Source organism: Xyrauchen texanus, chromosome 42 (assembly GCF_025860055.1).
Source record: "Xyrauchen texanus isolate HMW12.3.18 chromosome 42, RBS_HiC_50CHRs, whole genome shotgun sequence".
Classification (NCBI taxonomy): domain Eukaryota; kingdom Metazoa; phylum Chordata; class Actinopteri; order Cypriniformes; family Catostomidae; genus Xyrauchen; species Xyrauchen texanus.
The window spans coordinates 12,790,686-12,806,336 of record NC_068317.1 but is presented as its reverse complement, the minus strand read 5'-3'; the positions used below and the strand labels follow the sequence as shown (position 1 = coordinate 12,806,336).

The 15,651-nt window shown below is 37.7% G+C and overlaps 1 protein-coding gene across 1 annotated transcript in view; it reads left to right on the top strand.

Annotated features, from left to right (window-relative positions):
• Positions 1-3,534: 3,534 nt before the first annotated feature.
• Positions 3,535-15,651, top strand: part of LOC127635274 (collagen alpha-1(XV) chain-like) — a 119,689-nt gene continuing 107,572 nt past the window's right edge. Inside the window, exons 1-2 of the mRNA XM_052115182.1 lie at positions 3,535-3,761; positions 3,847-3,923. Of these exons, the coding sequence (XP_051971142.1) occupies positions 3,643-3,761; positions 3,847-3,923 (196 nt within the window). The 5' untranslated portion in view covers positions 3,535-3,642. The remainder of the gene's footprint in view (positions 3,762-3,846; positions 3,924-15,651) is intronic.

Sequence of the window (15,651 nt, the reverse complement as noted above, 5' to 3'; positions counted from 1 at the left end):
AATTTCTTGGAATATCTGAAGGAAAAGAAAACCGGATTTCCCCCCCAAGCACATTCGAATGTAACAGATTTTAGACAGGTGAAAAACTAAAAGCTTGGTCCATAATTCACAGAGGTCCTGGCTTTTGTAATGCAGATGGTCTAGCTAGCAATGGTTTTCAAACCCAAGTGCAGAAATCTTCATTATAAACAAGATACATAATCCAGAGCAGAAAGATGAAAAGGATAAACGTAATAACAAAAACTGGAAATAAAGTAGAATATAGTAGACTTCTCCTTACCTTAATAGTTTTAATGTGAATCTATAATATTTCTTTCAAATCATACCTGTTACTAAGTTGTTGATGCAACAGTAATGGGACACAATATGTTTTCTCGTCTTTTCCTCATCAGCGCTGTTTAGAATGTCAGATCTGTCTGGCCTTCGAGATGTTTGACATTCTCCATAGTGCTTCAAAGTAGAAAATGATCAGTTTAATTCAGGTTTTGTGGTCTGTGCCACACTTTTTAGTGCTCCTCACGTTCCAGTCAAACCTGGTTTATGACATGTTCAGTGCGAGGATGGTGTGGGGGGTTCTGCTAGGCCCCCTGTCACTATTGTCCATAGAATCGTCCTAACCATGCCCCTGTTCATGAGCACATGAGCGGGGATATTTTTAATAGATGTACACACTATGGAGCATTTAATCCTTTATATGGCATTTTAACTTCATAAAAAGTCTTAACCAGATAACTACCTTAATCTCTGATTTGGATATAAATGTGGTCATCTTTAAGAGACGGATATACGAGCTCCACTGTCAAATCATCACTTTAGGTCAGGAAATGAACATCGTGCTCAAGTTGGTTAATAAATGAATACATGGGAATCATTATGTGTGAAGTATGCGATACATTAACATAGACATTTCAAGAAGTGGAAAATGTATATGATGTATTATCTAAATTAATACTACTCTCGACAAGCTCCTGTAAATAAACAGAGACCGCAAACGGAGACAAGACCGAAATCACGTCCGAAATCACACCTTGCGCATTTTCATTCATAAGGGTTACACATTAGTTATATTAGCTTCACTGACTCGTAAATTTGTCAATATTTTAGATATGTTTATTTAAAATGTCGCTTTTTCCTTGTGATTTCCTGTGGGATCATTTTGGTTATGTACAGTATGTATTACAGTTATAAAATGTGAAATATATCTTTTAAAAATCTGCTTTATTAGCTGCTGCAGATGGTGTCACACCCTTACAAATTTGGTTGTAATTCTGGGAAAGTCCCTATCATTCTCAAAATTAAAAGAATAAAACAATCTCATGCAGATCCTCTGAGAATACCACATACATTTTTTTTTTTAAATAGCTGGCAAAGACGATCTCTGACTGTCACTCTGTGATCCACAACAGGAGCTACACAACCCTTTATTGTTTTCAGATGTCTGGCAAGCCCTTCTACAATCAAGCCCTTACTCAGCTAAGACCTCTGATGATTTGAACACTATACATAATTATCATGACTGCAGGTTTTTAATGGTTATAAAATTGTTAGCAAACATTTTTAATACCATCTCCATCTGTCTGCCATATGTCATACTCTTCATGTGCAACTTTAGCACCATGTTAAAAGGGTATTACAAACACCAGTTTACTGATTTCGACATATAGACATGGTTTCAAAGCGCTCTCATAGTCTTGGAGTCGACAAGTTTATGAATGACAGGAAGATATCATTGTGGTCTTTGCTGAATGGGTGAATAATTGACCAAATCCTGCGAGCAGGAGCAGCTGAGATAGTGTTGGCATCACTTTGCTAGAGAGTCATCTCCGTATTGGAAGAGCATGAATGGACTATCCAAAGCATTCACTGAAAAGGAAAAAATATTGGTGGAAAAAAATATGTAGTTCTCAGATGTTGCCTGAAGCAATCATACAAGCATGATGATTGCTATATGTCAACATTCTGGTTGAGTAATCATCACTTTTTATTGCTGGTGGTTGAAAATCCCTCATGCTTAAATATTGTAGTAGACAAGCATAGGTGCGTATGTGGAGGTATGGGTCTTGGAGATTTCATAAAAGGGCCATTTTATTCCAGGGATTTTTAAACCTGTGGGTGTGTGGCCACGACTAACAATGGGAAGCGCAAGATTACAGGGATTTTGGTTCATCCCATTGACTTTCCATTGGAGTCTTTTGAATCTGTTCACCTAAGAGATTCATTAATGTTCATTTAAATGTGTTCAGTAACCATTGTAACATATTTGGGCCAACAGATTGTGACAAATGTAATATGTAATCAGTGGCTTATTAAATCATTGATTCAACTGATGTGTTAAAGAACACTGAGTCATTGCATACAATATGGATTCACGAACATATAACATAACGAGCCACTTAATGAACCATGTCCGCATGTAATGGGCTTGCAAATAACAATGTTAAATTCTGTTAAACTATTATACATGCAAGGAAAATAAAAGCTTGCAAACAATGTCAATACAAACATTCTTCCATACTAATATATATATATATATATATATATATATATATATATATATATACTGTGTGTGTGGGTGGATGGGTTTGGGTGGTTTACTGAGGACATTTGTTTGGTTACAAACTGGTAATTACAAGGGTATTATGCTATAAATGTAGTTTATGAGGACATTTCTAGTGTCCCCATAATTCAAATCACTTAAGAAACATATTAAATGTTTTGTTGAAAAATTAAAAATGCTGAAAGTTTTTTGTGAGGGTTAGGTTTAGGGGTTGTGTTAGGGGATGGAATCTATAGAAGTACAGTATAAAAAGCATTATGTCTATGGAGACTAAGGATAGCTGCACCAACTTGTGTGTGTTTGTGTTTGTTTTATTGGACATAATATATTTCTTAAACACTTAAAGTTGTGACCCAAAGTTGTGGCAGACCTGTTCCCATCATAAAAATCCCCATATTAAAATAATGTACAATTCCATAAATAATAAAACTTGTCAGTAGGGGAGGATCTCAAATAGTCATCCCCTTTACCATGATCTTGTAAAGAAAACAGCTTGTAAATAAAAAGTGGATATTTTTTAGAAATATTAGCATGGAATTATCATTCTAATAAACACCTTTGTAGTGTGACGTCAGTGGACATAGTAATGGCCAAAAGAACAGTAAAACTGTCAACCATGTTACAGTCAACTATGTTACTATTTCAAAGGCAGCTATCTCACAAAATATAGGCTATTAATTTTATATTTTATTCTTTATTTATTTAGGCCTATTTTTTTTTTTTTTTTAGATGTCATGGTGCATTTTATTAACACATGCAGATGCCACTTTGCTTGATATTTTGTTATTAAATGCAAATCATAGCCTGTGCATTTGTAAGTATAGCTTAAGTGTCCAAATACTTTTTGGGACCACTGTAGTGGTAGGCTATATCTTCATGCTCTGAGTCACAATGACTTTGATCTGAACTCTCTGGGTGAGGGATTTGTGCGTGAATCCATTTGGATTTGGGAAGTCGAGTAGGTGGGGAGCGCAGGTTAAAGCGGTGGTCTCCGACGGGATCCCGAGGAGTCACATTTCAGTGTTTGAAGGAGTCTGGACTAACTGAGACTGCCTTTGTTCACGTGGAGCTCCTCGCAGTGCAAAATGGGCGTGCAAGAGAGAGAGAAGAGCGCAACTGTTTGGATACTGATAGAGCAAGTGAGTCTCACTAACGGGACCACTGAACTTAGAGACATGGGTCGTGCAAGTGTTTCATCGTTGAGGTGATTTCATGTTTCTTCCATCCGTATCCATATTTCATTCATTTTATTTTGCGAAAGATCTTCATTATTTCTTTCTCCTCCGCAGAGTCCCGCTGTGGTGCTGGAGTATTATCACTTTGGGCATCTTTTCTCCTGGGATTGCCTTTCAGCCCTTTGAGTCCGGTATGTCACTTCAGTTATGTTTTATAAAAGCAGACATGTTTGCATGCTATGAAGGTTTGATTTAGGTTGCAAACACTACAGGGAGATTTATGAGTGATGCATTGCTGTATGTCACAGAAATTTAACCCATTTCTGTGGGAATCAAGAGCACTTAGATTTCCAAATTATGTTGTTTTATTTCACTTTTATTCTTGTGGCTAATCATTGTTATTCATGCTGACAATTCATTTTGAAATAGGCTTCATAGAGATACAGATTCAGCACTGGAGGGTTTTTGGATGCACAGTTATTGCAGTTATGGATGCAAGTGCATTAAAGCAAATTACTTGCTGGTAATTGTAAGCAGTAAACTCTCATAACAGACCGGATAATGGCTAAAAATCTGTTTGAACGGAATAAGAGCCGCTGAGAATTAGAATGAATCAAACGGAGACGTCATGATGATGCGCCCTGGTTTGCGTCATATTTGCTGTAATTTGCGTTTGGCGCTGATACTGAACTCAGTGAACTGTCGCTGCTCCATAATTTATTATGATCCGGTGAAGTATTGGAACGAACCTTATTGATAATGGAATAACACTTTCTATAAACTTTTTATGGCTTTAACAAACATTATATAATGCTTAACAGATTATTAATGTAAAAATAAAATAGTTGAAATGTAATTGATATATTCTATTGTACTGTAGATTTTTTTTTCTTCTTCTTTTTCATAAATGCTCTTTTTTTTCATTTTTTTTTTTTTTTTAAAGATTTGGCAACATTTTAATGAACTTTGATGCAAATAAAATGATTTATGCAAAACAATTGGACACAAATTATTAAAGACAATTATATTAAGGCATACTTTCAATAATAATATTAATAATAATAATAATAATAATAATAATTAAAAAAATATGTGAAAAATTACTATTACAATTTGAAAAGAAATGTTCAGAACTTCTTAAACTACTTAAAAGAGTTCTCGTCAAAAAAATCCTCCACGATCAGCTTTGCAGATTCTTGGTATTCTAGCTGTCAGTTTGTCCAGATACTCAGTGACATTTCACCCCACACTTCCTGTAGCACTTGTCATAGATGTGGCTGTCTTGTCGGGCACTTCTCACGCACCTTACAGACAGTCTAGCTGATCCCACAAAAGCCCAATGGAGTTTACATTTACATTTATACATTTGGCAGACAAATTTATCCAAAGCGACTTACAGTGCCCTTATTACAGGGACAGTCCCCCCGGAGCAACCTGGAGTTAAATGCATTGCTCAAGGACACAATGGTGGTGGCTGTGGGGATCGAACAAACAACCTTCTACTTAACAGTTTTGTGCTTTAGCTCACTATGCCACCACCACTCTGAACTACCCATGGTTAAGATCCATAACACTCTTTTCCAATTATCTGTTGTCCAATGTCTGTGTATCTTTGCCCACTCTAAACTTTTCTTTTTGTTTAAAGTGGCTTTTTCTTTGCCATACTTCCCATAAGGCCTGCACCCCTGAGTCTTCTCTTTACTGTTGTACATGGAAACTGGTGTTGTTTTTTTGTTTGTCGTTTTTGACCTAACATTGACCTTAAGACTATTACATACTGTGGCAACTCAAAAACAAACACAAAGACAATGTTAAGCTTCATTTAATGAACCAAATAGTTTTAAACTGTATTTGATATGGCAAGTGATTTTCTAGTACCAAATGATCAATTTAGCATGATTACTCAAGGATAAGATGTTTGAGTCATGGCTATTGGAAATGGGGCCTGTTTAGATTTTATAATAATGACTTTTTTCAAATAGTGATGTGCTGTTTTTACATCAGTAATGTCCTGAATATACTTTGTGATCAGTTGAAAACTACTTAAGTGAATTAAAGTACCAATTTCCTTCCAAAACAGCAAAATCTGTACATTATTCCAAACGTTTGGCTGCCAGTGTATGAAAGAAATTTTAAATTAAGCTGTTCACTGGGGACTTAAGACAGCTATGACATTGCAGGCAGACATTTTTTGTTTTGAAATGATGTGTATTGAGAAAAGTGCTATACAAATAAAAATTACTTAAAGTCTGCAGCTGTTCTACGGTAGTTTTGAACCTACAGCAAACTTTTGAAAACGAATAAATAATTTGCCACTTCTGGCATACAGTTTGCACAGAAGGTCACACCAATCAAAGTATTTTATAAATGTCAGAACCAGAAGAAATAGCCTTTTCGGGTAGCACCTGCATATATCCACTTTTTACAGTGTACATATTTATATTTGAATGCACACAGCATGACATAATATTTGTTAAAGGGCTTTCATTTAAATGTATTATGACGTATTAACAACAAAGGAAATAAATGAATGCTGTGATGCTGCTTTGGCATACTACATTTCCATTAAACTTTTTGTATATTTTATTTAATTACATTTTATATACAGTCCATAATTGGTATATTTATAGCTTTTCCTGAGCAGAGTGACTTAAAAAGACCCATTAAAGATTGCTTTGTTTCCATCAATGTGTCCAGGTGAGGTGCATAGTTTAGTGATGGAACTCAGGGTCACTGAAGGCCTCCACTGAGAGATAAGCCCTGATTTTTTTTAACCTCAATTGCCCCTATAATGAAAGATAGTTGGCAGGATTGCTCTGTTCGTTCTCTTCAGTTGAAATTGTAAGCACATTGCCATTGCAGCAAGCTGTGGCATCCTAGTAATCATCCCCTAAGGATGACATCATGTCCACAAAAGCTGTTTTGTGTTCCAACTGTAAAATAATGCACTGGCGATTAGATTCACTCAAAATGGGACATGTGCCACAGGATTGCATTCTTGACCTCTTTTTATGTTAATTAACTTATTATGCTTTGAGGCATGGCTTGGCTGTTATTATAGGGTTATAATAACACAGACATTTCTCTACTTGGAAATCAGCTCATATTTGACACACTATGCCAAATGATGCCTCTGAAAGTGAAGCTAGAGGAAAGAGTGTGACATTACTCCCTCTGTATTGAGATTACTGCTTCTGAGCCCTTGTGTGATTCAAATTTCAATATCTCCTGTAACATGTGATACATTATTTTGAAGAGCTCAGCTAGGAGAACTCTGTACTGACCAGACAGACTGTTTTGGGACAAAAATGTCCAGCCGCAGGTGTACACAGAAAGGAAATGGAGCTGTTGCCACAGAAACGTCCCTTTAGAATGTATTGTGAGAGAGCAGCTTCTTTTCTAATTCAAATGTTGGTGTGATGCAAAAACATAACATCTTAAATATCTTAGGTGTTTTTTTCTTTGAGTTTGTCCTCTGTTGTTCAAGGCCTCTTGCTGTATCCACAGAGTTTGGCCTTGGTTGCTCAATTTATTTTGTAGTTTATAGGGGTCAATACATGCATTTTATTTTTCTTGAGGTTGACTTATAATGTCTTTGGCCCTCTGTCTGTAATGCTCGGTTTTCTGTGTCCTTCACCTTTACACGCCCACTGTTTTGATTGGCTAACATCATTGAAAAGCAAAGCCTTCCTGCCATTACAAGTATGGAACTGTATCTTCCAAAATGAAAGAATGGAAATTTATCTTGCAAGCGATATACAAAAATCCCCTTAAAGCAGTCTGTCCAGGCAATCATTGATATGAACATATGCCCCAATTTATACAAAGCACACAATCAAATTACAACAGAAAAATGATCGTCACACTGTTTCATCCCAATACTACTGTGATAAAATAACAGTATTTAAACAGCGAAAACAGTTAACACAAGTTGCAAATTTGAAGAGTTAATAAACATGTTTCAGCTCTAAGGGAGAGTGTGATAAGGGACGGTCAGCCTGGGGATTCCCCTGTTTGATCTCCTGGTTTCAATGTGCATCCTGTGTCAGGAAATAAGCCCTGTTCACCGGCTGGGGATTCTCCTTCGAATGATTTGCCAGTCAACCTGGGGAGGTGTTCTCCTTCAATAAATTAGCTGTTTAAATACAGGAAAATGGCTGTCCTGATGCATTCATTTCTGCTAAAATGCAGGACATCATGGCTATAATGAGACAAATGAGAAAGCATGCAGCCTTAATACCATAGTTTATACTTCACTATTATTTTTTGTTTCGCTATGCGCTCTTCAGCCATATTTAAATAATTTAATCTTAAATCAATATTACGTGAAGAACTATGTATTTCTTTGGTAAGTAACCATATAATAAGCACAGTCTACTCCCCTTTGGAGTCAAGATAATGGTTTATTTTGTGATAAAAACAGCTGACTATACAGTTCCTTACATATCAAACAAACACAGGCAGATTAAGCATTAGAATTATACTTGTTACTCACCGGCATTACTGTCGTGTCCAATATTGTTGCCACTGCTGCATCTTTCAATACAAAAAGTTTTTTGCAATGCCTGAATTCTTGGTTCTCAGAAGAATTCCTCCATGAATCCAAAGAATCCAGATATTCATTCACAAATTAATGTGTTCAGGAACTTCGTTTGAATTAGCCACTCATTCCTAATGTTGTGATCCTTCAGAAGGCTATGCAGAGATTCAGTTTTTCCACAACCTGGAACACAACGACGTCTGGGGGCCTAATTTTACACTTTTCACTGGTAAATCAAACTACGGTTACAGTAGTACCACTTTTAGTGTTGCTGTATTCTAGCCGCTTTCTCTCTCTGTCAACACACTGCGACAATTATCTATGCTGTGGAGGCGGGGACTACGCAAATGACACTACGCTGTGATGTCACAATGTCGCCGATTTTAAAACGAGTTTCTTTTGCAGGGTAGAAACAATAAATGCTCTTTTTGGACTGGAGATGATGCTTTGATAATTCTAATATTTACAGTATGTTGTTGACCTCAGAATTAGCCCAGCCCCAAAGATGTGAATTGGATTTTAGAGAATTGAAGGGGGCGGGGGCGGGGGTGGGGGGGGTTGTTCCTGCAGCTTGGGGCTGTTTTAGTTCCTCTGTTCTCAGTCTTAATTTGGATGCTGTCAACTTGTATTAACCAGGAATGATGGCTGGTCTTTTGTAATGATCCTGCTATTGAAGGATTCAAAACGTTTGAAACCGTGATTCAACATGGCAAATCTATGAAACTTACCTCTTTAGACCCTTATTTTACAAAATTTTGCAAATATTTTATGGATGGAATGGAAATATTCTATGCAAGGTACAAATATCTTTCAGCATATTTTTATGTATATTTGGTCAGAATATAATCAAACGACCATATCAAAATGGTCAGATTGGTGGTGGCTATACATTTTCACTCCAGCATGATCACGTGAAAAGTTGGCATTAGGTTTACAACATCTCGCTTCACATCTCACTTTTAGGACCCCTCCGTGGATATTTTATCTGGAAAACTGAGCTCACACATGCCCATATGCCCAACAACACGTATTGCTTTGGTAACAGGTAGTGTTTCCAATTTCGGTAAGCACAGACCAATTTTAGCTAATGAAAAGTCAGCTTACTGTTTGCGGTTTCACTGTGAGGTCAGTCTGTTCTGTCAACATTATTATTTCTCTGCTTGATGGAAGTGGCACTCTGGCTTGAGCCATGGAGGACCAATGAACTCTCATTTGCAGAAGTTTGACAATCATACAGTCACATCGGTTTAGCATTGCTTTGAGGCCATAACAAGATCTCTAAGTAATTTAATGGAGTAGGGGGAAGTAATTAGCCTTCTTCAAAATAAAAAAAATCTGTTAGTGTTCCATTAAAACAGCTTCCTCCCATTATTTGACTTAGCATTCCTCACAAGATATTTGGAGAAGATAGAGATAACAGGCTGTACTGAATACATTTTCCAATTAAGTAGACAAATAATCCAAGCCTGCTGTGTGACAATCTTTTCCACGATTATTTTTTGTCTTTTATCTATCCAATTTATCAATATTCAAGTATATAAAAGGTGCTTCCTTCTCGCAATGGCCCAATTCCAAAAATAATCTGAGAGGACTAAGACCACCATGTGTGTATAGTGAAGTAAACCATAGCCTTACTTTCACCTGTCACTTCCAAACATTACCAAGATATCCAAAATAGAGCCAATACTTTTCCAACTGGTGACCTTTACCATGGAGATTGAGAGGACACATTTTTTTTACTTGTTCTTTTCAGATCCTGTTTACTGCCATAACATGAACAGTGTTTTTATGTGGTGTGTAACAGCAACAAAATGCACGTGGCATGGTCAGTTGCAAATTGAATGCTATACAGCAATGCATTATGCCGTTGCTCAACAGCTAGCACACCCAACAATGTCTGTTTTGAGAGGATTTTGCTTCCTCCACTGCCTTCTTTGCTCATTGTGAGGTAGCCTCTGATATTGATGGCACTTTCTTTCTAACATGAGACATGTCAGTGAAAACGTATTTCAAATGTGTGATAGCATCACTCAATGTACTTTTTCTTTACCTTGGAAAGCAGATCCAGTATTATATTGGCCCATTGCTTGTTGAAATGCACTGTGTCCTACTGGCCAAGAGGCCTAAATTAATCTTACTGTCTGCTTAGCATCTGTTCATCATGCAATGAGAAGAACATAGCAATCCAAGCTGTCCTCCTTGGAAAGCCTGTACCATCTGCATGTGGTACAGTATCAGTATGCTTAGTATCAACAAAGAAGAGCCAAGAGCTGCTGTTGTGTTTCAGAATGGCTTAGTGCATCCATTCCTGGGTCAAATGGTTTGCTCAGCTGGGCAATATATTTTTAGTTTTGTACACATTGCAGTGACAATATGGCAAGTGGACTTCATAACAAAAGCAAGTCCCATACCTCTATGTTATATATTATCCTCTATGTTCCTGTATAGATACACTGTATGGCCAAAAGTATGCAAACAACTCCTTTTAAATAACGGGTTTGGCTATTTCCACCACACTAGTTGTATAAAATCAAGCATACAGCCATACAATCTCCTTAGACAAAGATATTTAGGAGAATGGGGTGTACACAAGAGTGTGCATGCCACCAGTAAAATAGATAACTGAGTCTGAGCCAAGGCCCGAATCCCAATCAACACCTTTGGGATGTAGTGGAATGCTGACGGCAATTCAGCATCCTTCCCTCAACATCAGTGCCTGAACTCACTGATGTTCTTGTGTCTTAATATGAACACATCTCTGCAAGCCATCCCAAAAGGGCAGAAGCTGTTAGGCAGGGCAAATTCCCTATTAATGCCCAAGGGTTTGAAATTAAATGTTCAACAAACACTTATGGGTGTGGTGTTCGGATGGCCATGTAGTATACACTTACCGTTTCAGCTCTCTAATTTCTAAAAAGCAGGAAAAGAACTTTAGAAATAGATGTTAGACTCTGATGGAGAATGTTTGTACCCATGCCTACCAATAACTATTGTATCATCACAGCAGGAATGTTCAAACAGTGACTTTGAAACAGAGCTCCTGGGAAGAGGAATATTTTTGCAGACCGGGCAGCAATGTCGGGTTGGAATGGAAGCATAGCACAAATGAAATGTCAATGAGACACAAACTAAAACAGGAAAGAATGACTCGATGATTCCATGGTCTGCATGACACATCACAGAGGTTAGAAAAAACTAATTCCCATTGTACCCAACAACGTCTTACATTACACATAAATGGGCATCAGAGAAACTGATTTGGAGTATGTAGCAGCCTAAAGGTGCATACACACTGCCAGCGACTTTGTCGCTGCAGGTCGCCAGTGGCTGGCGGTGAAGTCGCTAGTGGGTGTTCCCACTACTGGTTGCCCAGTAACGTTTATAAATGACATTCACGGATGTCATTCCATTGCTGTTGACAGCGAATCTCTTTTCTTGCCACTAAAAACAAACATTTTGGAGGGAAAAGACTAAATATAAATGGAATCAGTACATAAAATGCTTTATATCAAAGATGAATGAGAAACAAGGCGTGCTGTTTGCCATAGCGGCTGTTTATTTGCGTCGAAAATGCAAATGCCGGTCTGTCTGGGTCCATAAAATCACCGCGATCTCAGATACACCTTTCCACGCAGTATTTTTCTTAAAAATGTCCTTGTACGTGGGAAGAGACATATCATAGAGCACTGAAAAATTTCTAACAGCAAGAATTAGCCTTTCATCCATCTTTCCGTTACTGCAGGTTCTGAGAGAGAGAGAGAGAGAGAGAAGGATCACGTGAGCTCTCCCGTCGTCTCTCCTATTGGCTGTTGCTTCCGTTAGTCGCTCTTCATTTGAATAAAGTTGAACTTGTCTCAACTTTGTCGCGTCGCTGGACACGCCCACATCTAGCACCAACGGTCGCGACAGCTCGTGTCGCCGGAAGTCGCTGTGTTCGCATTGAAAATGAATCAGGAGGTTTGTCGTTTTGAATGATCTATGGTAAATTTTCTCATTCGTTGTGATGTCGAACTTTCAGGAACTTTTCATGTATGGGGGAATGACGTATGTATGCAAATTTCACCTGAAATCCATCCCAACAGCTCTAAAATATAAATAATTATTATAGGTTTATCAAAGTGTATTTGGGTAAAGTAAAGATATGTTTTGGAAGATGGATTTTTGTTTTGGTCTGTGTAGGGATCCGGACACTCATGATTGTTTTGCTCCAAGCGTGTTGATGTTTTCTCCCTCATGTGCTTCAGGTGCCGCTGGCATGCGGAATCAGCATTTCCATGGGAATCCTGACTGTTTCCATGGGAACGCTGATCATGCCAACATTCAGCTGGCAAGCGGCACCTGTTCTTTGTTTGTTCTTGCCTATTTTAATCCCCTCGTGTGTCATGGCCTTTGCTGGTTTGTTAGATGTAGTTCAATGTTGACTGAATGTAGTTTGTTGTGAATGTAGTCTGTAATGACTGTTATGTGTACATTATAGAAAGCTGTTTGATGTGACGTAACTTACCTCACATTCTCTCTGCCTAGTTGATCCTGTCTCGTGTATCTGTTCATTGCCTGCGTGTCGGGTGTGTGGTTGCTTTCCAGTTTGCTGTGTGTCAACTCATCTTCCAGGGAGGATACTTTGTCACTGCCTGAGTGTCAGGTGTGTGGTTTCTTTTCCAGTTTGCTGCATGTCAGCTAAGCTTCAATGGAGGATTCCACGAATCAATTCCTGACTTCCACAACTCAGTGAATACTTACATTGTAATTAACTCCTTTGAACTGTTCCTCTGCTCTTGGGTCTGTTTGTCTTGCTTTCGCTATGACATTATATTATATTATCAAGAAGAGGTAAATATACTGTAAATATAGCAAATTATTAATGTTAACCGACCCATACATGAATTCTGGAATAACAGATATATGCATTCCACATTGAAATAATAAACAATATAGCAGTATGGGAAGAATGAGGAAAACATGGCCATAGTCACAGATTTTATAAAATGTTATACTTTTGCACAGGTTTATATTGCAACTGCTCCTGTTTATTCAAAGCATCATTCTGCAGCCTGTCTCTTTCAAACTCGTGACTAGCATTTTCCCCATACAAGGTTGTGTTCACTGAAAGGCTCTCTAGTCTTGTCTGTTCTTTCACTTCTAGCTATGACTCAATTTCAGTGTTTAGAGAGAGAGACACTACTGGATACTTGCTGTGACTTAGCATGTTCCTAATGCACATTGATAATGAACTAATCAGACAAATTTAAGTTGTATTTGTTGGAAGTGAATTTACAAAATTGAGCATTGACTAGCAATGAAAACTACAGTATAGTAGTGTAAAACTGTAGCATTGTAAAAGTGTGTATACTTATAAATATGGTAAACTAGATATGGAAAACATTTTTCATTTAGCTTGGCTGAAATGAGTAATTCGAAATTTCTTGTCACATATGGACAACAGGGGGACTATCAACAGGGACGATTTTATCATTTCCAACAAAGGCAGGATATGACTTTTCTGACTTGCTCTACATGCATAGCCAGATAGCTAATTAAAATAGGAAGAAAAATGCAATAAAAGTTGACATCTATAGAGTTGAAACACTAAGAAAAGTAATTGAACAACAAAGAATAGTTAATGATAAATAACAACTTGGTGTAAAATTATGTGTTAATGAGCATTTATTACTTAGTACGTCTTTAATGGTGGAGAAAATTTCTAATTTCTTTATTCACTGACTTTATGCAATGTTTAGAACAGTCGACATTAGTATATTTCAGTGTTCCACACTGACTCTTTATGTATGTCTGGTCTTCATTGTGAAATACTTGCATACTAAACACAGAACATTCACATTTAATCATGGGCGTACACTGCACTTCAGTCGATATCTTAAAAGAATAGTTCACCCAAAAATGACAAATCTGCCAATATTTAAAGACCCACATGCCATGCCATTCCATTCCAAAAGCATGTTTTTTCTGTTGATCACAAAATGCAGTTTACATCAGCAACCTGATCCTCATTAAACTCTCTTAACTGAGTCAGCCCAAATCCATAAAGGCTGATTTATACTTCTGTGTCGACCCTACAGTGTAAGCTCCATGTGTAACAAGGCAGACGAGGAATTAGGATCTAGATGCAGCTCTAATAACACGAAAAGAAACAAAGTAACTCAGAATAAAATTAAACAAAACACAGGGAATCCAAGTACAGAACATGACAGTATAATACATGTAAAAACTGACAAAGTAACCAGGCGAAACAAGGACTTAAATACATAAGGGATAACAAGGAGCACCTGTGGAAACAATCAGGGAATGAGGAACACCTGGGGAACCAATCAGGCTGAAACAATCATGAAATAAAACTACGACTACAAAACTAACAGGAAACAGTAACAGGGAACTAAACAAGAATTGCAACATAAAAGTCCGGACAAAAACAGGGAAATATATGACAACATGTAGTGGGTTTGCATTTATAGTTCTGTGTAGTGTGTCTTCATCTTTCTGTGAGTACACAACCAAAATGCTAAAAATACGTTTCATTAATTAACAAAAGCAATGCAAGTAATGTCATTTATTGATTCAAAGGTATTAACAAAATGATTGTAGCATCGAAAACGAGTTAAACGTTTTTGAGTATGTTGAAATACATACTGGTATTATTTATTTTATATGTTGCCTGCATTGCAGGCAGAAAATAAACGAGGAAATGACTGTACGCTTGCTATTAATTTGCTTAAACAATAGTCTAATACATAAAGATTTTGGCATTCTTTGATGTTCCTTGATGAAAAAGAAATTGTCTAATCAATGAATAACAACTTGCTTGAATAACACAAAATGAGTGTTGTTTTAAAGATTTTATATAGCATGTAGGCAGTACAGTATAACCAACTCTTACCAGGTGCTTTTAAATTTGCTGACAAATTACAAGTATTCCATTTTCAGAACTAATGAAATATGATTATTTACTGTGCACATACTATCAAACATATGGTCAAGTCATTGTGCCGATCATAAAGTTCATGAGTAGAATACGACAAATATTGTTCACTCACACATCAAATTAATAGGGCCCTGAGAAAAAAGAGAGACCAGAGCAGATCAGGTGGATGGCCAAGAACCAAGGAGGGCGGACAGGAGACCAAAGAGTCCACCACTGGGTAGGGACTGGGTCAGGAGTCCTGGTAGGCGGCCACAGGGCCGATATAGGGTCAGGAGGCCTGGGGGGCCTCCCAGACCTCCTGACCCTGTCTCAGCCCTGCAGCTGCCTCCCAGACCTCCTGACCCTGTCTCAGCCCTGCGGTCGCCTCCCAGACCTCCTGACCCTGTCTCAGCCCTGCGGCTGCCTCCCAGACCTCCTGACCCTGTCTCGGCCCTGCGGCCGC